This window comes from Vidua macroura, chromosome 13 (genome assembly GCF_024509145.1).
Source record: "Vidua macroura isolate BioBank_ID:100142 chromosome 13, ASM2450914v1, whole genome shotgun sequence".
Taxonomy (NCBI): Eukaryota; Metazoa; Chordata; class Aves; order Passeriformes; family Viduidae; genus Vidua; species Vidua macroura.
This window is the reverse complement of record NC_071583.1, coordinates 2,000,227-2,021,101: the sequence shown is the minus strand read 5'-3', so window position 1 is coordinate 2,021,101 and position 20,875 is coordinate 2,000,227. Positions and strand designations below refer to the sequence as shown.

Here is a 20,875-nt window from a genome sequence, read left to right as displayed (position 1 = left end):
CGATTCCATGATTCCAGAATTCCCTGAAAGTTGCAGGTGTTTTTGGAAGCACCAGGCACTCACAGTTCCTACAGCGCCTGCAGGAGCTGTGCTGAGCTGCTCTGGTCTCCAGCAAACACCCATTTCCTCTTATCATTTATGTAAATCCTAGAATTCTAGTATATTTAACACTCTCTGTGTTTATGTAAACCTATAATGGTCTAACTATATAAACCTATAATATTCTAACTATATTATAGAATATAAATATTCCATAAAGAATATTTAATATATATCTAATATATATTAGATACAATTCTATACAATTACAATTCTATAAATGTAATTGTATAGAATTCTGGAATACAAATCACATACCGTAATTCTACATTCTAGAATCTCTCCCATATTCTAAAATTCTATACAATTACATCTTCTATATATTTATAGTCTTTATATTCTTCATTCCTTTCATGTTTATAAACACCTCAGAAATACTTAATGTATTAAGTAATTGATTAATTAAGTGTCATAACAGTTGTTCTAAGAGTTCCTCTGCTTGGTCAGAAGTGAACACAAAACACAGATGAATTAAATTTGTTCAAGATAATACAGCCAAGTCCCTGAGGACCTGATCTGAAATCTCTACAGACAGCAACAAAATCTTTCTCAGCACCTCCTGCAGACTTCTGATAAGGCTGAAAATCCAGGAACAGCTTTGCATCCCCTGGATTTCCATGAGCAGTTCTGCCCAGTCCATATCTGTGCTGCTGTATCTTTATTATTTTAGCTGAGAATTAAGCAGTTGGGAAATAGGCTCAGGAAGAAGTTGTTAAGATTTTGTATTATTTTAGCAGGATAGCTGTGCAGAATAGATATTTTGGAATAAGCAAAAATATCTATCTCTGTATGATTTTCACACTTTTGGTCTCATTGTTAAGCAATACTTTTTCTCCTTTTCATTTCCTCTGAGGCCCTGTAGAAAAAAATTGCAGCATTTTTGTCAACAGAAATGGAAGAGAAATGTTAACTTTAGAGGCAGAGGGAATTCACAGGCACAGACGAGGAGCTGGAGTCTGCATAATGTGTCGTGGCTCATCTTTCTGTGCCACTCTGCTCACGCTGAGGTGAAAAATAGACAATTAAACCAGTGGGAAAGGAGCTGTGGAGCTCCAGCCGTGAGAAGGGGATCAGTTCTGGATGAGGGTGGAGCTGCTGCCTGTGTTTGACAGGGATCCTGCTACGTCACAGATCCAGGTTTGGGGCTTCCCTTTGGAAATGTCCTGGGTAGGGCACCCCCTTCTGCTTCAGCTCCCTGCAGTGCTCATCACATGGAGGGTTTGGGTTCCACGCCGTGCAAGGTGCTCTTGGTGTCACTGATCATTTATCTGTATTCTCTGTGGGGCTCTCCTTGCCCAAGGAAAGGGTTTGAGATGTGAAGCCATCTGTCGCCCTGTTCTTCTAAAAGTTTTAAAGTTCTTCTAAAGGTTTTCTATGCCTTCTGATGTTTACATATTTCTCCTGGAGTTCTCACGCACTGTTCATGTAAATAATGATTGTTTTGCATTCTTCTTTGTGGGGGGAGAGAATTGATGGACTGTTGGTTTGACCAGTGTGGTTGGAGAGGTGGCAATTCCATCCTCCAATCCACTGTCGCTTTTGGAATTCTATATATTGCGAGGTCAGAAAAAATGTTGCTTCTTTTTCTTCTTTTTGATTTTAGAGTGAGTGTGTGAGTTATTTCATGTCATAGTGCGACAGCCATCCATCAGAGAGCGTGGCCAGTTCTCAGTAAATATAATAACAATAATCTCAGCCTGATCTTTGCCTTTCCAGGTATGGCCAGATCAAAAACTCCTGGTTTTAATACATCCTTTTTATTTCAGTTTTGGAGATTTTACATTTAATTTAGGAACAACAGAACAGTTTTTTGATAACCATGGTGAGCAATTTATGTGTGAAACAACTCTTTGAAGTGAGAAGATTCAAATAAGAGAATCTCTGATAGAAAGTTTTAATCGAGCCTTTGAGATCTGCTGCACTCTTTTCCAGCCTTTTCTTTTCTCCTTCTTCATCAGGATGGTGCCTTGAAGGGGATTCTGGAGGGTTTATTAAGTGTTTTAATCCAACTAGAGAAAGGATAAACCCAAAGATGGAATAATTCACTTGTTGATTTAAGGACCTCCCTAAGGGATCACTGCTTAGGATCTCTCTCAGCCCTACAATGTCTCTGCCCCTCAGGAGAACAAGAATAATCTCTTTTTTTTTTCTTTTTCCCTTTCTTTGTTGTTTGTAGATCCAACCCGGGTCATGGTGTCCCCTTTCAGCATGGATGTCACAGTAGGAGAAAGCATTGTCCTGCCTTGTCAGGTGTCCCACGACCACTCCCTGGACATCGTGTTCACCTGGTCCTTCAATGGGCACCTGATAGACTTTGAGAAAGATGGGGATCACTTTGAAAGGGTTGGAGGGGTAAGTATTAAATCTGACAAAGTGGGTCATGCAGAAAAGGTTGCTAACAGAAGGAACTGGATGAAGGCAGCAAGAAAAAGGAGGAAAGAAATGGAAAATTTTCAGCAGAGGTAGAAAACTGGGAAAGGTGTTGCATGTTTCTCTGAGGGAGGTTTTAAAGAGCAACAAGTCTCAGGCATGGTGACAGTTCATGTTGACATTTGTCAGGAGTGAATTTAATGCTGAAAAGAAAAGGAGATACAATTTCCAAGCCTTGCTCTTATCCCTTAAAAAAAAAAATCATTAAAAGATGAACTCACAGATTGATGCACAGGGCTCACAGCAGCAGCCATGGCTTTTTGGGGTGACTGCTCCTGGTCTGGCCCACAGAGCTAAAATTACAAACTTCATTAATATTCCTCAGTCCCAAGGCCACAACCACGAGGTTTCCCTGAGATTTCCAATGTATCGAATGCTTGTGTCTGGAGAGAAATTGAGAGAGGTTCTCAGCACCCAATGCATCCAGAAACCTAATTAGTTCTATTCAACAGTTAATCAGACATGCACTTGGTGTTTGGAAAACAAATTACTGCTGCTGGTTGATGCAAGATTTCCTCAGAGAGTGCTGTTCTCGTGATCTTTAGCACAAAAAGCCCTGAAACTACTGCTGATATCTCCAAATTTGGGCTGGGCTTCCCTTGCAGGAGAGATGGAGACACAACCTGGGCCTCTGGATGGCAGAGAGGGTAAAAATTGGATATCCAGAGAGAAAAAGGAGCAATCAGAGTGAACCTGTCCTGCATTTGTCACGTTGTTTTAATGGGGAAAGTGCTTAACAGCCCCCAGCCCTGCTCCTTGGAGGAGCCAGAATTTTAGGAATGCTCCCTCTCTTACCTTCCATCATTTCAACAGGCCGTGGTTTGTATTGCTGATGTTTTCATCAGCCAGCCTAAAGTAAATCCATTAGTCACAGTGTCCTTCATGTGATAATGATGTTTAGGGCTCATTAAAAAGTAATTGTAACCACTTTTCCCTACTTTATCAGCAGGATTCAGCTGGTGATTTGATGATCAGGAGCATCCAGCTGAAGCACGCAGGGAAATACGTCTGCATGGTGCAAACAAGTGTGGACAAGCTCTCAGCTGCTGCAGACCTGATTGTAAGAGGTATTTGAATTTTGCTACTGTTGTTGGTGATGTTGTAGAATTTATTTTGGTTTTTTTCCCTGCCTTCTGCAATCCCTGGGCTCAGAGACAGCCCAGCCTCTTGTAATTAATCTGAGAAAAAAGCTCTGAGTGCACGCTGGGGGGCACAGCAGCAACCAGAGCATGTGAGGTGTTTCAGATGCTCCCAGAACAGACCCAGCCCACAGAGCCCTGGTACCTGTCCGTGTCCTGACTGAACCCCCTGAGCTCCTTTGTGCCAGCAGGAGCAGCATCCAGCTATTGGCAGCATTTCTGCCAAGCAACATTATCCTTTTTTACAATAAACGTGATTTAGTGACTTCACTGATATATTGAGATCTCTTCATTACCACGCACAGGTGATGTGTAAGTTTGACTTGAACAGAGCTGTAATGAATTACCCTGAGTCTGTGTCCTTATGAGAAATATGATTTATATTTTCCTGCTTGTTAACTTTGGGGAAGGCAAACTTGGGTGCTGCTCTGTCCCTGCTACCCTTGGTTCTCATAAACAGGAGGAATATGAAATTCTCACAGGGAATTACCTTTGATGGTGATAAAAGGACTGATCTTGTCACTCCCTAAAAACACCATGGGTGTTAAAACACTGGCACAGGTGCCCAGAGCAGCTGGGGCTGCCCCAGATCCCTGGCAGTGCCCAAGGCCAGGCTGGACACCGGGGCTGGGATGATGGAAGGTGTCCCTGCCATGGCAGGGGTGGGACAGGATGGGATTGAAGGTCCCTTCCACCCCAATCCCTTCTGTGACTCTCAGAGGCAGGAGCAGACTGAGCCTGGGGCACCACTCGGGCAGCAGTGGCCATGGGATGGAGCAGAGGGGTCTCTCCCTGCCTGGTGTTCCCTGCAGAGCTGCAGGGTTCCAAACACCCCAACATCCTGCTCTGTCCCCCCGGTGCATCCCATCCCAGCCAGGCCAGCAGAGCTGCAGCTGCCCCACAGGAGGGGAATGTTGTAGATGTCGGCGAACCCAATGGGAAGAATGATGATGTCTACCTCCATTTCAGAAGGCTGAATGATTTCTTTATTATAATTATGTTATAATACATTAATATGCTATATAAAAGAGGATACTAAATACTACATGCTACTTTCTCTAACTATTATATCTCACTCCTCACAACTTGTGACCCTGTTCTCCAGAGTTTAGACACAGGTGGATCCAATTGGCCATCAGGCCCAAACAATCCACCATGGTCCAACCAAGCACTCACTCTGGGTAAACAATTCTCCAAACACATTCCACAAGAGAAAAACAAGGAGCAGAAAATAGAAATTGTTTTCTCTTTCATTTCTCTCTGTGCACCTCAATAAAAAATCCTGAGAGAGAGAGAGAGAGAGAGAAATGTGCTCGCCACAGGGGAAGGCGAACCTGGCGCTTCCTCCTCCGCTCACTCCGCTCCTCCTGCAACCCCACAGGTCCCCCGGGCCCCCCCGAGGCCGTGACCATCGACGAGGTGACGGAGAGCACGGCCCAGCTGTCCTGGAGGCCGGGGGCAGACAACCACAGCCCCATCACCATGTACGTGGTGCAGGCTCGCACGCCCTTCTCGGTGGGCTGGCAGGCAGTGAGCACAGGTAAGGGAGCCCCAGGGGGACAAAGCCACCCTCGGTGCCACTGCACACGGGGACAGCACGCTGCTTCTTGCTCTAGGACAGCTGAATCTTTATTCATTTCCTTCCTACCTACAGGAATGTAGGTGTTGTGTTTGGCTAATAATCTCTCGAAATTCAGTTTATTGGTTGGCAATGGTTAGGGTACGTGTTTATCAAACTTTTCCCTTTTTAGATAGTTTATCTTTCTTGATTTCTTTGTTTTACAGATTCTCACTTTTAATTTTTATAGGTGTAAATTTCATAAGAATAGATAGTTTCTATTTCTATTTTTTCTATTTTTTGTTTCTTTCTATTTTGATTTTTTCTATTTTTTTGTTTCTTTCTATTTCTATTTTTTCTATTTTTTGTTTCTTTCTATTTCTATTTTTTCTATTTTTTTGTTTCTTTCTATTTCTATTTTTTCTATTTTTTTGTTTCTTTCTATTTAGATTTTTTCTATTTTTTGTTTCTTTCTATTTCTATTTTTTCTATTTTTTTTGTTTCTTTCGATTTTTTTCTATTTTTTGTTTCTTTCTATTTCTATTTTTTTCCTATTGTTTTCTTTCTTTCTATTTCTCTTGTTTCTTTCTATTCTTTCATAAGAATAGATTGTTATGTAAACCGATTTTCATTTTTATCATTTTTTTCATAAGGAGATAAGCAGATTTTTCACTGTTAGAGGATTCTATTCTTATGGAAGCTGATGGGTTTCTCACGGGAACTTATCAGGCTAGCTATTAGCTCAGCCAAAGCAATAAGGCCTGATTTTACAAGGCCTTTCTTTTGGAAGATTTTTACCTATATGTAACACCTCAGCATCCACCCAGGGCTGCTTTGGCCAGCTCTGGCCCCTGATGTGGAAAGCAATTTCCCTGGCTGCAGAGCACTGCTCTTATGAACTAGTTTCAGGTTTGGCAACCCAAAGATTTAGGGTGCAGTCAGTGCCATTACTCACCCATTTTTCTCATGAATGTTTAAGGGAAAACAGAATGAATTCCTATCTCCCGTTGCCTTGCTGGAGATATACAACAGTAATTGTGGTCTATAAAGACATCCCTCAGGGACAGACCGTGTCATCCAGCTTGTCTTTAAGGAGAATTATTTTCCTGATAGAGGGAAAAATCCCATGATGTAGTTAGTTGCTCATTCCATCAGAGGTTAATTTTGTTCCAGTAACCATTAAACAGAGACAACAGTGTGTGTTTCAAAAAGAGAAAAATAAAGACCCTCCAAACCTGTTGTCTTGACATTTTGTTTCCAAACTGTAGCAATTTTGGAGAAACTCTTTAATAGCAGGATTTTCTGCGCTAAAAGCACAATGCTGCCTCTTCCACTTCTTTGCAGCTGGCAAAAAAAGTTAGAAAGAGGAGAGAAAACTTATCAATCCTTCTCGGTGCTTATGTTAAGCCCTCACCTTGAAGGAAAAGAGATTTCCCTCCCCGTGCCTTTCTCCCAGCAGTATTTTAATGCCCCGGTGGTCTCCTTGCATGCCAGTTCCAGAGATCATCGACGGCAGGACGTTCACAGCCACGGTGGTGGGGCTGAACCCCTGGGTGGAGTACGAGTTCAGGGTGGTGGCCGCCAACCTGATCGGCATCGGGGAGCCCAGCAGGCCTTCCGAGAAGAGAAGAACTGAGGAGGCTCGTAAGTGGTGCTGGGCAGAGGGGGAAATCTTCGTGGAATAAATGCCAAGAGATCCCCAGGTTGTGGGGGAAGCCCTGGCAGGCGGCTCCTCTGTTCCACAGAAAAAACGAATACGAAACGGGAAAATAAATAAAAGGCCTTTTCCAATGGACAAATGGCCATTGTTCAAATGTTTCCAAAGGAGAAATGTTTAAACTGAACAATTAAGAGACTGAATACTCAAGTTAATTGACATACTTTTAACATACTATTATTGACATATTTTAATGTGCTGTTTGCCATGGCAAATTAGTCATTTTAACAGTTCCTGGCCCCAGCAGGGGAATGCCAGCAGTGTCTTGTAGCTCTGTTCCATCTCCATGTGGGTTTTGGGTCTCAAAGCTGTCACATCCATCTTCTGCATTTATCTTTTTGCAGTCCCTGAGGTGACCCCAGCTAATGTCAGTGGAGGTGGAGGCAGCAAGTCTGAGCTGGTCATTACCTGGGAGGTGAGTCTCACTCCAGCCCCCAGTGAGCTTTCTGTGGGTTTCAAAGGGTTTGGCAGTAAAAAAAGCCCAGATTGTGTGATACAAACAGCCCAGCTGGTCAGATGGAGCTAAAGGATGGGCCCACCCCAGCCCCAGGGAAGTGGGGAGCAGGGACCATGGGGAGCAGGATTTGCCACCAGCTCAGCTCCCCCCGACTCCCAGCACATCCACATGGCAGAATGTGGATGGCCAGGAGCCACCCGAGGGATAAACCAGGCTTGGAGCATCCTGAGCTGGTGGGGAATTGCTGTGCTGGCTCCCAGCTTCCTCCCTCCTCCTGTCTGGGATACAAGGCAGCAAACAGCTCAGAGCCAGCACAAGGCATGCTGGCTTTCATTGCTGCTGATGGCAGCCAGCGAGAGGAGATGCAGAGATGAGAAATGTTTAATATTCCTTAAGGCAGACGGGGTTAGAACTTTAGTCATTTGTCTGCTCATATTTTCGTGTTGTGATGCGATGCAGCTGGCATATTTCTCCTAATAATGAACTCCACTAGACATGCTAACGCTTCCATTAGCACTATTTCTGACCAGGCTGGCAGAATGAATCGCCAGAGATATTTTTGAGGTTATTAAAAACCTATAAATGGGTTTTTGTCCTCACCACACAGCTCAATGTGCTAAATTTCCTCCTCTGTTGGACTAATTAGTTACGCCATGTCTCCTAAAGATACTGCAATATGTTTCAAAAACACACATGGCCAGAACATCAGCCATTGGTTCGAGATGTAATTTGCACAAAATATCATTTGTGTTTTGATAGAAGAGTGGTTTTACTCTTTTAAATGTCCCCAGGCCTTTTTTTTATGTGAACCCTCCAAAACAGAGTAGGATGCAGTCACCAGCAGTAACCCGTGCTGAAGTTCCATGGGCATCTCAGGGAGGGTGCCCCATAATTAGGGATTATTTTAATACTGGAACCTTTGGGTTCAGTGCAGCTTTTTAGGGGGCTGCAAGCCTCAGGAAGTGTCAGTGTGTCCAGGGTGTGTTCTTTGGGGCTTCACATGTGATCCCAAAGGCGTGAGAGCAGCTGATGTGTGTTGGGAAAGCAGGAACTGTGTCCTTGCTTCACCCCAGCAAACCTCAGGCTCTTCAGAAAGCCTAAAATTGCATCAGCAATAGAGGCCCCATCTAGGCAGGGAGGGAAGGAAATAAGCTTCAGGAGAAATGTCTTCTGGAGCTGCTGCTTCCTGTTTCATGGAGCAGAAAGGCTCTGGTGCAGGCAGGATGGGATGAATTCAGGTTGGATGTGAGGTAGGACCTCCAGCACCTCCATCTCCAGTGCTGTGCACAGAATCCCAGAATCCCAGACTCACACAATCCCAGAATCACAGACTCACACGATCACACAATCCCAGAATCCCAGACTCACACAATCACACAATCCCAGACTCACACAATCCCAGAATCACACAATCATACAATTCCAGAATCCCAGAATCACACAATTGCACAATCACACAATCACACAATCATATAATCCCAGAATCACACAATTGCACAATCACACAATCATACAATCCCAGAATCCCACAATCACACAATCATACAATCCCAGAATCCCAGAATCACACAGTCATACAATTCCAGAATCCCAGAGTCCCAAAATCCCAGAAACACACAATTGCACAATCCCAGAATCCCACAATCACACAATCATACAATCCCAGAATCCCAGCGTCACAAAATCACACAATCACACAATCATACAATCCCAGAATCATACAATCATACAATTCCCAGAATCACACAATCCCAGAATCACACAGTCATACAATTCCAGAATCACACAATTGCACAATCCCAGAATCGCACAATCACACAATCAATCATACAACCCCAGAATCCCAGAATCACACAATCATACAATCCCAGAATCCCAGAATCACAGAATCACACAATCCCAGAATCCCAGAATTAACTAGTTTGGAAAACACCTCTGAGATCACCAAGCCCAGCCGAGGAGCGAAGAGGACCAAGAGGAATCCCCGGGGTGCAGCCGGGGAGGTCAGTGTGTGCTGAAGGCGCCGTTTCTCCCTGCCCACAGACGGTGCCCGAGGAGCTGCAGAACGGGGGTGGCTTTGGCTACGTGGTGGCCTTCCGGCCCCTGGGCACGGTCAGCTGGATGCAGACGGTGGTGGCCTCGCCGGACGCCGCCCGCTACGTGTTCCGCAACGAGAGCCTGCCGCCCTTCTCGCCCTACGAGGTCAAAGTGGGCGTCTACAACAACAAGGGGGAAGGCTCCTTCAGCCCCGTCACCGTCGTCTACTCGGCAGAGGAAGGTAGAGATGAGCCCTGCCCACCTCCCCTCCCTCCCACCATGTGTTGGTTTTCTTAGTTTTTACAGACATGGGGAATTGAGAGGTGTTTTCTTTTATTATCAGTCTTGATGAAGGGTGAGACATTCTATTAGAATGCTGTTTCTTGGTTACAATACTTTATAAATGCTCTTCAGCCTATTGGCTTTTGCCTCACAATGCTGCTATTTCTTCTAATACTAATCACCCATATTTTTATTCCACGCGGTCTTGCTATAATGCATCTTTCACAGTTCTAATTCTCTAAAACATGTGGTCTTTTTGCAAGGCCATATTCTGAAACTTGTTGAAACTTGGTTTTAGTTTAATCTCTCTCCCAACAATGTTATCTCTATTCTATGGTCTTCCTAAATCAGCACACCTTATCTCAGTGTTTGCATACAGATGTACAAGACTCTGTAAATTTTCTATCAAGTTTTAAAAATTCTTTACAAATCCATATCTCGCACCCATGCTGCAGGTCCTTGTTTTAGTAAAGCACACAGGACTCAGCTTCTTCACGCAGGAAAGCCAAATCTTTATTGCACATTTCACATTTTTATGGGATTATCAGAAGGCACCGTGTTAGACCTAACAATTGGCTGACAATACGCTGACACTCAGGTCATTGGTCAGTAAATGGTATTTTGCATATCTATCAAACTTCTTTATTTTTGCTTAGTTTACGTATTTTTTCCACTGATTCTCATGGGATAGGTTTCTTGTTTATGCAGGTGAAAACAGTTCTCTTACTAAAATAGGTTCTGTTAACTGCTTCTCATTCCTTTAATTCTTTCTTATGGGAACCAGCAGGATAACTGTACCTAGCTGAAGTAGCAGGCCTAAACCACGATTTTATAAAGCCTTTCTTTAATACTATCTTTACTTGTACCTAACAGATCTGAAAGGGTTTGGTTTCCACCTTGACACATCCTTTGATACCTCAGCCTTGCTCTGATTTATAATAAATGGCGAACCGTGATTAATTCTTTTCAATAGTCATTAAAATAACATTAATCATAATGAAATCTTTTGATATTAATAGAAAAGTAATATGTAATCTGGGAAGAATTCTGTGGAGATTTAGTATGAATTAATGTCCACTGATTAGAAAATGTTCTCACTTGTCCTAATTACAGTCCATGGTATCCTGGGTTGAGTTTAGCAATGACATCTTATTATTTCTGAGGGAGAGGCCCAGCACAGCCTGACAGGCCATCAGTTTGAAACGTGGACATTTGTTTGCTTCCTTCCCTGTGCAATGAGGAAAATAAATCCCCTGACATTTGGGACTAATTGAACATAGAATTGAAAAGTTTTACTTCTATTTTTAACTGCCCAGAGCCAACAAGAGCCCCGACCACTGTTTTGGCCAGAAGCATTTCTGCCTCAGACGTCGAAGTTTCCTGGGCTCCCCCGTGGGAGAACCAGCACAAAGGAAGAATACAGGGATATGAGGTATGGGAAACAATGCAGGATCCTTTCAGCAGCCAGCCTTGAGGGGACACAGCGATGTCCTCGTGCTGCTCCTCCTGCCGTGGGTGTGTTCCTGAAGTAGATTTGCTTCTCTTTGCCTCTTTAGTGCACAGGGATTTCTCTCACATGGTTAAAAACTCCACCGTTCTCTCCCAAGGTTAAAAATTCCACCATTCTCTCACATGGTTAAAAACTCCACCATTCTCTCCCAAGGTTAAAAATTCCACCATTCTCTCACATAGTTAAAAATTCCACCATTCTCTCACATGGTTAAAAACTCACCGTTCTCTCCCAAGGTTAAAAATTCCACCATTCTCTCCCAAGGTTAAAAATTCCACCATTCTCTCACATGGTTAAAAACTCACCGTTCTCTCCCAAGGTTAAAAATTCCACCATTCTCTCCCAAGGTTAAAAATTCCACCATTCTCTCACATGGTTAAAAACTCACCGTTCTCTCCCAAGGTTAAAAATTCCACCATTCTCTCACATGGTTAAAAATTCCACCATTCTCTCACATGGTTAAAAACTCCACCGTTCTCTCCCAAGGTTAAAAACTCCACCGTTCTCTCCCAAGGTTAAAAATTCCACCATTCTCTCACATGGTTAAAAACTCCACCGTTCTCTCCCAAGGTTAAAAACTCCACCGTTCTCTCCCAAGGTTAAAAACTCCACCGTTCTCTCCCAAGGTTAAAAATTCCACCATTCTCTCCCAAGGTTAAAAATTCCACCATTCTCTCACATGGTTAAAAACTCCACCGTTCTCTCCCAAGGTTAAAAATTTCACCATTCTCTCACATAGTTAAAAATTCCACCATTCTCTCACATGGTTAAAAACTCCACCGTTCTCTCCCAAGGTTAAAAATTCCACCATTCTCTCACATGGTTAAAAACTCACCGTTCTCTCCCAAGGTTAAAAATTCCACCATTCTCTCACATAGTTAAAAACTCCACCGTTCTCTCCCAAGGTTAAAAACTCTACCGTTCTCTCCCAAGGTTAAAAATTCCACCTTTCTGTGTGGGATCTGGCTGGAAGGTGCTGCCACGGCCAGGCTTGGGGAGGGAGTGCTGCTGCTGGGCTGGTCCCCAGCCGGGCCGGGGATCGTGGCAGGGAGCAGGAGCTGTCCCTGGGAGCAGATCTGGGGTGGTGACAGGAGCAAGGGGGTGCTGCCCTCCCCTCTGGGGCCGGGCACTGCCACAGCCCTGCTCTGCCTCCCAGGTGCGCTGCTGGCGGCACGACGAGAAGGAGGAGAACGCCAAAAGGATCCGGACGGTCGGGAACCAAACATCCACAAAAGTCAGCAACCTGAGGGGCAACGCCCTCTACCACCTGGCAGTCAGGGCCTACAACACGGCTGGCACCGGCCCCTCCAGCGCCGCTGTCAACGTCACCACCAAAAAGCCACGTGAGTGTCGGCAGGGATGGCCTGGCGGGGTCCAGCCACCGCTCCCCTGTCTCATTTCCCAGCTCTCTTGAGTCTCAAGGAGCTGTCAGACTTCTCCGTGCCGGGTTTCTGTGCAGATTTACCAGGCTCAGCCTTTTTATTTCATTTTTTTCGTGAGGTTCTTCCCGGTGTTAAGTAAGCAGAGCATGCAAAACTGAAATCACAGCTGTGCAGGCAAATTAAATATTTATCTCAGTGTTCAAGAGGGCTTTTTTCCTCTGGTCTCAGGCATGTCGAGCAACTGACTGAATCCCTTTTTCATTTAAAGCCTCGTGTCGTGTCACACCTCCCATGACCTTGAGGACACAGATCAGTGGAGCAGCTCTTAGCTTTCCAGAGGGACAGGGCTCTGGGCAGGCTCAGCTGTGCTGCTGGAAGCCCCAGTGGCACTGGAAGGGATCCAGCTGGGAATTGATTCTCCTCAGTAACATGCTGCTGTCTATTTTTTGGTGTAGCACCGAGTCAGCCCCCCGGGAACATCGTGTGGAATTCATCCGACTCCAAGATCATCCTGAACTGGGACCAGGTGAAGGCCTTGGACAACGAGTCAGAAGTGAGAGGCTACAAAGTGAGTATTTCCATGGTACATTCATGATTTCCCAGGTCAGATCTGGGGAATTCCTCCAAAACCAGAGCCAGGCCTGTGTATGTGAGCAGACTTTTCTGCAGCTCCCACCTGCAGAACTTCACTCCTGCCTTCTGTGGAAAATTCCCAAAGGCTGCAGTTGGCTCCTTAATTGCAGATAAATAAAATGTTTTTTTAATAGCTCCCATTTCCTTCAGAAAGCCGAGCCAAGAGGAGAAGAAAGAAAATCCTCATTAGAAGCAGTTTTAATAGGACATAATTTAACTAGAGAGAAACCTTGGGAAGAATTCAGCTCCACCACCTTCCACAAGGGTTTCATTTAGCCCAAAAAGACGTTGCCCTGGGCTTGGAGTTGTACAAACATTTCCCACCAGAGCCTGAGCCAGTGAAGGACCTGGCCATGCTCCATGTTTTATTCCCAGTCTGGAATGCCAGCAGCTTGGTGAGCCTGTGCCAGCTCCCCTCAATTCCTGCACCAACTTTTAAGTGTCTTTGGTGCCCTGTATGGGCTCATCAAAAATAAGTAATTCCTCAGGATTTTTGGTCCAAACCTCAGATGAACCTCAGCAATCTGGACCAGCTTTTCACTACATATTTTAGGTTTGAAATGCAAATTAAGGAGTCAGTTGAAAGAGGGAGAGAAAGACTCATCACCCTGGAAAAGCATCTAGAGGGTTTCTAAAACATTCTCCTTTAACTTCTGTAAGGATAGCACAACCACATGGATTTATTTCCTGAATCATAGCAAAACATTGCCTATTTTTCTTTTTGCCTAGAAATCTTGTAGTTTATGTCACAATTCATGATATAAATTAGTACAGCTCCCACAGCTCAGAAGGTTGTTCACAAAAGTCATTTATTCTGGGAAACCATTGGTGGCACTGTATCAAATATCCCAACTCAGTTTCCAGAAGAAGAAAAATAAGGAGTTTCTGACCTCCATCAAGAAGTTTTTACTTCTATAGGGGTTTGTTTTAGCTTGACCAAGGCAAGGGTTTCTCTCAGGGGCTCCACTAGTTACTGCTGTTGTGTTGAGTGCTGCTGATCAGCATCATCCTCCTGCCAGTGCCACACCCTGCCCAGGCACTGCCACCTCTGTGCTGGTGTCCCCAACAAATCCCACGTGTCCCCTGTGTCACCAGGCCATGCCTGAGCATCAGGGGCAGGAAAAGAGCAGCAGCACCTCTGGACACCCTGAGGTGGACAGCTCTGAGCACAGCGGGCAGCTCTGCCCTTTCTGCCTCCTGTTCTCTCTCCCTTGGCCGCAGGTTTTGTACAGGTGGAACAGGGAGAGCAGCACGTCTGTCATAGAAACAAATAAAACCTCAGTGGAGCTGTCCCTGCCCTTTGATGAGGATTACATCATCGAGATCAAACCCTTCAGCGACGGCGGCGACGGCAGCAGCAGCGAGCAAATCCGAATCCCAAAGATATCCAGTAAGGATGGGAGGGATTGGGCTCTGTGCCACAGGGTCCCACCAGCAGATAGTCCAGTCCCTAATTGTGATTTCATCCCAAAAGCAAGATCCAGCCATAAGAAACACCATCCTAAATAGTTCTATTTGTATTTAAGGTTTCCAGACGCTTTCCCATGCATTAAATTTATTGTTTTACTGCAATTCACTATAGCCAAATACAGGATGCAGAGGCTTCTAAATCTATAAGGCTACTGTACAGCCATATCCTATTGTGTGCTGGATGCATAAATATTTATTTGGGGAAATGAGGTGGTGTAGAAGAACAAACACAAAGAGTATTTTATTACACAACATGGCTTTTGCAAAATCTCCATGTCCCATCTTCCATTAATAATGTCCCGGTTTATAAGCTGCATTAAATCAGGAGCCTCTGCAATGCAGGAATATGGCATTAAAATCACAGCGATGTAAAAAAACCCTGGGCGAGAGCAGAGCTCTCCCCAGCGTGGCTGTGTAAACCATGCAGAGGAATTTAATCAGCAGCACAGGAGAGGGAAGGGGAACTGGAACATGCCAGCTCCCATCTGGCTCCAGGCCAGAGGTCACGGAGCAGGTACATGGCTCCTCCAGGATGGGAGGCACAAGGAACAGCTGGAATATGGTGCAATTGTGAAAAAAATACCAAATAATGATAAGCAAGCAGCGTGTGGAATAATAGAACTGTGAGAGGAGCCTCAACACAACGGGGGCAGGAATTGAAATGAAACCAAAAATTGAGTTGGAGAGGTGACCGTAAAGAGGAGGAGGGGGCTGTGCTTTATCCCAGGAAAGGGAATGTAAACCCTGGGGGAGGTGGGTTAAGGGAGAGTTCGGGGATTGTTCCCTGCTCACCTCTGGCTCCTTTTTGCCCTTTCCCCTCTCAGATGCCTACGCCAGAGGCTCGGGCTCGTCGACCTCCAGCGCCTGCACCCTGTCAGCCCTCAGCACAATCATGATCTCCCTCACAGCCCGCTCCAGTTTATGACAACAATGACATCGAGGACTTCTTCTTTATAATATAAGCAACATTTAGCTAGTTGTTTTGGAGACACCCAGTACTAAGTAATATTGTGGTTTGAGTACATCTTACTACTGGAAAAAAAAAAAAATGTTTATGCTTCTTTAGGAATGGCATTATACAGTACTTCCTCAAAGCAAATATAGCTTTGTCTGAAGTTTCCTTGGAAACTCTGCAATGCACTGAAAACATCTGTAATATGATGTTACCAAAGCAGTTTACATATGTCCTTATATGCATATTTTTTATTATATATTTAGTGTTTTATAGAATTTTTTAAAGTTAACATATGATGTAGATATTAATTTTTTTCCTCTGCTACAAAATGCTACGGACGACATTATCACGAAAATATTGTTTGGGATTTTTTCCTTTACGACGGAGAGTTCCAAGTTGTTCTTGGCAAGTTGGCTGGAGTTGACTGCACAGTTTCACAGGGCAGAACTGATCCAGACCCGGATTGTAACAGGCTGAGCTTCACTGGCAGTTCCAGCAAGTCCTGTGCTGAACCCAGTGCTTCTAACACACGTTTCATCCGGAGCTCTGAGCAGGACAAACTCGAAACACTCAGAAGAGCGGAATTTTGGGAAAAACCACGTGGTTTTTGGTTGGTTGTGGACTACAGGACACGTAGCCAATATTCCGGCAGCGTGCGGCGAGGAGGGGCTGTGAAATCGCTTTGCCTTGATCATAATTAGCATCAAATTGGGTGGGGAAATGAAGATCCTGCAGATCCTCTGCCTGCGGTGACACAACGGGACGGCCACCGGTCTCGCGTTGGGTGCACGCCCAGCTCAACCCTTTGGAGATCTAATCCCAAGGAAATTCCTCACGTTTGGGGATTAATTCCAGCGAAATCAGAACACGGCCACTCTGAGACACAAAGCTGCTCTGGGCTCGTTCTTTGGCACACAACTGCTCATCCTTGGTAACTCCACTCTCCAGACAACGCTTGGGAATCCGGCCCGGGGTGGGAGCGGTGCTGCCCCGGCTCCGGGTTATCCGTGGAAAAGTGGGAATCTCCCGGAGATCCCCGCTAGAAATTTGCCTTTCCCTAGAAACGCTTCCCAGACGCCTGGAGGCAGAACAGAGTCACACCAGAAAGCGACAATATCCACACTGGAATAATTCTTCTCAAGAGAAGGACTGTTTGTTACTACGGGGAATTTTGTAAGTTCAGACGGGATAACGCTGGAAAAGGCAATGGAATTTTCTATACAATTTTCAACTTTCAATGCGCTGCAGTGGTTATTTTTTTTTTTTCCTCCTGATAGCTTGAATTTGCCTGTAACTTGTCTCTTTTGCTTACAAAATAATACAGTTAACTTTTAGACCTTCTAAATATATTTATTCAGTAACTCATAATCAGGATTCCACTTGTGTAAAAGTCAGGGTTGTTGACCAGAGAAATATTGTCAGTATTTCAAGCTGTGTTCCTTTCTTAGTTTGATATGGTTACTTCTATGTAAAAAAAAATAAAATAAGAAAAACCTTAACAAAAAAAATCGACAAAACTAAGAAAAATGACATAAAAAAATAAAAGCTTCTGTAGTTTTCTCCCCGGTGTAAATGATATTTATCAGTGATCTAGCAGATGTAATCTTTTTTTAAAGGTATTGGTAATAAATATTCTGTCATTTGTAAAGATACCTGTCTTCCAGGAGCCTTTTTCCTCCACTTTTTGTTCTGCCCAGTGAGAAATTTCCCCTCAGAGCCTGCTGAGACTGTCACTGATGTGAAGATACAAGAGATGGTTTAAATCAAAACTTTGTGAAGGCAGGAAAAAAAAATCTATTTATACACCCCTGGTTTAATTCTGCTCTCAAAACTGACCAGAAAACATGAGCAGGTGAGTTTTGGGTTTGTTTTGTAGAGCTGTGAGCTGTCCAAGCTCACGGGGATGGTGCTGTTGGAGCACCTCAGGCCCTGTGGCTGGAGCAAAGCCCTTCCTCTGCTTATCCTGGGGATTCCTGAGGGCTTTGGGAGCACGGCTTGAAACCACTAAGCCCACACCAGCCGCGTTTCGAGTCCTTTCAGGGGCAGGGGTTGAACGGCGCTCTCTGCATTCCAAAGGAGCAATGCTGCACTTCCGTGGAGGCCTGTGGGCCTGCGAGGGGGCTTTAACCTCTCCGCCCCGGGACATGCTGTCAATCAACCCCAGAGCCACGCCCCCTGTTGGCCCATTGGCCGTCCAACCGCCTGTTAACCATATATGGTCAAGGTTCTAGCAGTTTCTTTGTTCTTTGTGCTCTCATTGGTCCATACCAAACCTGTCTGTTTACCCTTCTGTTTCCCTATTGGTCACTGTAATCCTTTTCCCACCCACACCTTCAGGTGATTGGTTGTTGCTGTTAGCTCCGCCCTTTTGTACCAGTATATAATCCTGGACCCTCCGCCTCTCCCAGTGTTTGGCCCTGGGCCCTTGCAGTGTGTAATTGACATAAACTGCCCTGGAAATGCGCTCAGAAATAGATTTAAACAACCAGCTGGCCCAGAGAACAGCTCCTGCTGACTGTGGGGGTGCTGCGTGCTTGGTGGGGCTCTCTCCTCGTGGGGACACTTCAGGAGAGCTGCAGCTCCTGCCACCTGCCCACGCAGCAACGCGCCTCACAATGAAGCAGAAAAATAAACCCTGTAGCACAATTCTGTTTCTAAAAAGAAAAGTAAAACTGGCATTTCCAGAGGAAGGCGAGGAGCAGCTCGTGGGGCTGCTGCCCTGGAGGCAGCAGGGCAGGAGCAGTGAGGGGGTTGGGAGCTGGGTTTGAAGGGAAGAAAATGAGGATTGAATAATTCTGTGCTGTGGTGGTGCCAAAACCTGACATAGCCCTGGGTGCGGCCTGGGATCCTGAACAAATTCCCTCTTCCCTCCTGCTGCCTGCAATGAAGATTTTCCTCCAGGGATCATGACCGTGAGGAGGAGCTCGGCCAGGAGTTGTCCTCATCCTGCACCCTTGGCTCTCCAGGATGTGAGATCCCACCCCACCCCTGCACTAAAGGTGAGCTGTGCACCTGCAGCCTGGCTGGGGAAATGCAGCTACTCCTGCTTTACACCAGGTTGGATTTATTTACCAGCGTGAGTAGAAATGTGGCTGCTGGCTCTCCAAGCCATCCAGCCCTGCCCGTCCCCAAGAGCACTCATCCTGGAAATACCAAGGACCTGACATGCAAAATATACTTAAATATATTGCATTCATCTCTGCCACAGCTTGCCATTAATGGGAATTATATGCAGAAACTTTATTTATTAGGCTATTTGAAGGCATGATAAACAATACATTCCAATAAGTGAATTCTCTTTAGTCTCATTTTTAGGATTTTACTAATGAATTTCTGATTTTAGAGTGTTAAAGTTGGGCCCCTCAAATCCATTAAAAGCACATGCAGGAGAGACATTGGAGGCACCAACATTATATTAATGAGCTAGATTAATTTTGGTGGAGAAATGCTATTTCACCCAGATGAGAACTGGCTCATTTATTATAATTATTTTTAGCCTGTAGTACCTGGGAACTCCATTTCTTTAGGCACCTTCCAAAGAACTTACTGGCTGGATCAAATCTTTATTTTTATTCTTTGTTAACATGTTTAACCCAGCTCCATGGACAGAAGGAATTCTGCAAGACCAGGAGGACTTCATGGGCCACAGCCACGGAGGTCAAAGCCCAAGGTCTGGGGCAGGAGGTTGATTTGGGAGCTCCCACAGAACACAGGGAAATAAATCAGAAACTGAGGCTGTCTCAAACCCAGGTCATCTAAGGTGGAACGACAAAGAGCAAAGAAAACCAGGCTGCAATATTGGCCTTGGATTTTCAGAATTACTGGAGCTGCACACCCGGGAGGAGCCCAGCTCGTGGCAGTTCAGACTCTTACAAGCACCAGGCAGTCCTTGGCACATTTCTTTAATGACCTCACATCGCAAACTCTGTTCCCAGGCTGGTTTGTTTTGTCGGTGCAATTGAGGAAGTTTATCTGTTGATGCCATTTTTCTCTATTTTTCTCTCTTCCCCCCCTTAAGCTTTAATCTCTCGTGGCAGGAAGCACAAACAATCCCTTGCTGTCCTCCTGCAGGTGCTGCCAGCCGATGTCAGAGCCTGACAAAGAGCCTTGGATGGGAAAGGAGCCACCCGTGAGTGTCCTGTGCCTGCCCAGTGCTGAGGTCCTGGGGAGCAGCCAGCTGGGCAGGGCATCCCACCCATCCCATCCCTGCAGGATTTCCTCACTCAGGAGTGTAAAAATCACAGGTGAAGCTCTGGTTTATCCTGAAATGTGGTACCTGAGTGTACAGAAGGAGCAGGCACGGCGTAGCTTTGCTCACAGGAGTAGTCAGGCCCTAACTGTACATCAGGTGCACAAGGAAATTAACTTTTGTCTTAAATAATCTAAAAACCCACAAGTTTTTGGTGTTTTATAAAGTCCTGAGACAGATCAGAGCATCACAGAATATTCTGAGTGGGACAGATCCCACAAGGATTGAGTCCAATGGTCCCTACAGGGATCAAACCACAACCTTGGTGTGATCAGCACCATGCTCTGGGCAGCTGAGCTGATCCCAGGTGTTCCCCTCCATCCCAAAATGGTGCTGTGTCACCTGCAAAGCAAGGTTAGGTGCCTTTGAGCAGTGCAGAGGACACTGGCCACGCACTGTCCCCACACAGGGTGGTCTGGCTGCACAGTCACGCCTGCCCTGACCCAGGAATTGCATTTCCATGGGTGTTTTTCAGGTGGAAATTCACAGTTTCATTGCAAAGGCCAGGTGAGTGTCCCTGCTCTCATGGTGGCCTTGCTGTGCAGCACTGGGGGTGGCAGCACTGGGGGTGGCAGCACTGGGGGTGGCAGCACTGGGGGTGGCAGCACTGGGTGCTTCACAACTTTTTTCTTCTTTTCCCAGTGTTTGACCCCTCTTGGTGACTGTCAAGACCACCTTGCTGCATCCACAGGGCCGTGCCAAACCCAGTTTGCATCTCCAGCTGTCAGAGCAAGGTAAAACAAACATCCAAAAGATTAAGGTGCCAACCAGAAAAAATGAATCCATTAGTTCTTTTTTTTTTTCCCTAACAGCCCTTGTGCCATGAACTTGAATCCTGCTCGAGCTGGAATTTTCTATTTGGTAACAAGGCACCTGGTGGAGGCAAATTCTCGTCCCCATGGGAACAGGGACACAGAGAGGTGGCACAGAGCCCTCTCCAGCGTTGGTGGTGACGCT

The 20,875-nt window shown here is 45.4% G+C and overlaps 1 protein-coding gene and 2 long non-coding RNA genes across 4 annotated transcripts in view; 2 read left to right on the top strand and 1 right to left on the bottom strand.

Moving 5' to 3' along the window:
- LOC128814146 (contactin-4) overlaps positions 1 to 17,319 on the top strand; it is a 281,500-nt gene extending 264,181 nt beyond the window's left edge. The window contains exons 14-24 of the mRNA XM_053989737.1: positions 2,276 to 2,451; positions 3,476 to 3,596; positions 5,050 to 5,208; positions 6,721 to 6,870; positions 7,288 to 7,358; positions 9,444 to 9,678; positions 11,036 to 11,151; positions 12,386 to 12,572; positions 13,067 to 13,179; positions 14,466 to 14,634; positions 15,539 to 17,319. Of these exons, the coding sequence (XP_053845712.1) occupies positions 2,276 to 2,451; positions 3,476 to 3,596; positions 5,050 to 5,208; positions 6,721 to 6,870; positions 7,288 to 7,358; positions 9,444 to 9,678; positions 11,036 to 11,151; positions 12,386 to 12,572; positions 13,067 to 13,179; positions 14,466 to 14,634; positions 15,539 to 15,639 (1,598 nt within the window). The 3' untranslated portion in view covers positions 15,640 to 17,319. The remainder of the gene's footprint in view (positions 1 to 2,275; positions 2,452 to 3,475; positions 3,597 to 5,049; positions 5,209 to 6,720; positions 6,871 to 7,287; positions 7,359 to 9,443; positions 9,679 to 11,035; positions 11,152 to 12,385; positions 12,573 to 13,066; positions 13,180 to 14,465; positions 14,635 to 15,538) is intronic.
- Positions 17,045 to 17,936, bottom strand: LOC128814151 (uncharacterized). Its single transcript, XR_008439274.1, has 3 exons — positions 17,506 to 17,936; positions 17,323 to 17,402; positions 17,045 to 17,133 (listed from the first exon to the last, which is right to left on the bottom strand). It is a non-coding gene; the product is annotated as an uncharacterized LOC128814151 (long non-coding RNA).
- A 136-nt stretch (positions 17,937 to 18,072) lies between these two features.
- On the top strand, positions 18,073 to 20,875 carry LOC128814152 (uncharacterized). Of its 2 annotated transcripts, XR_008439275.1 has the most exons (4): positions 18,073 to 18,206; positions 18,571 to 18,668; positions 19,741 to 19,900; positions 20,561 to 20,875. It is a non-coding gene; the product is annotated as an uncharacterized LOC128814152 (long non-coding RNA). The 2 variants fall into 2 exon arrangements; XR_008439276.1 differs by having other exon boundaries at positions 18,073 to 18,668.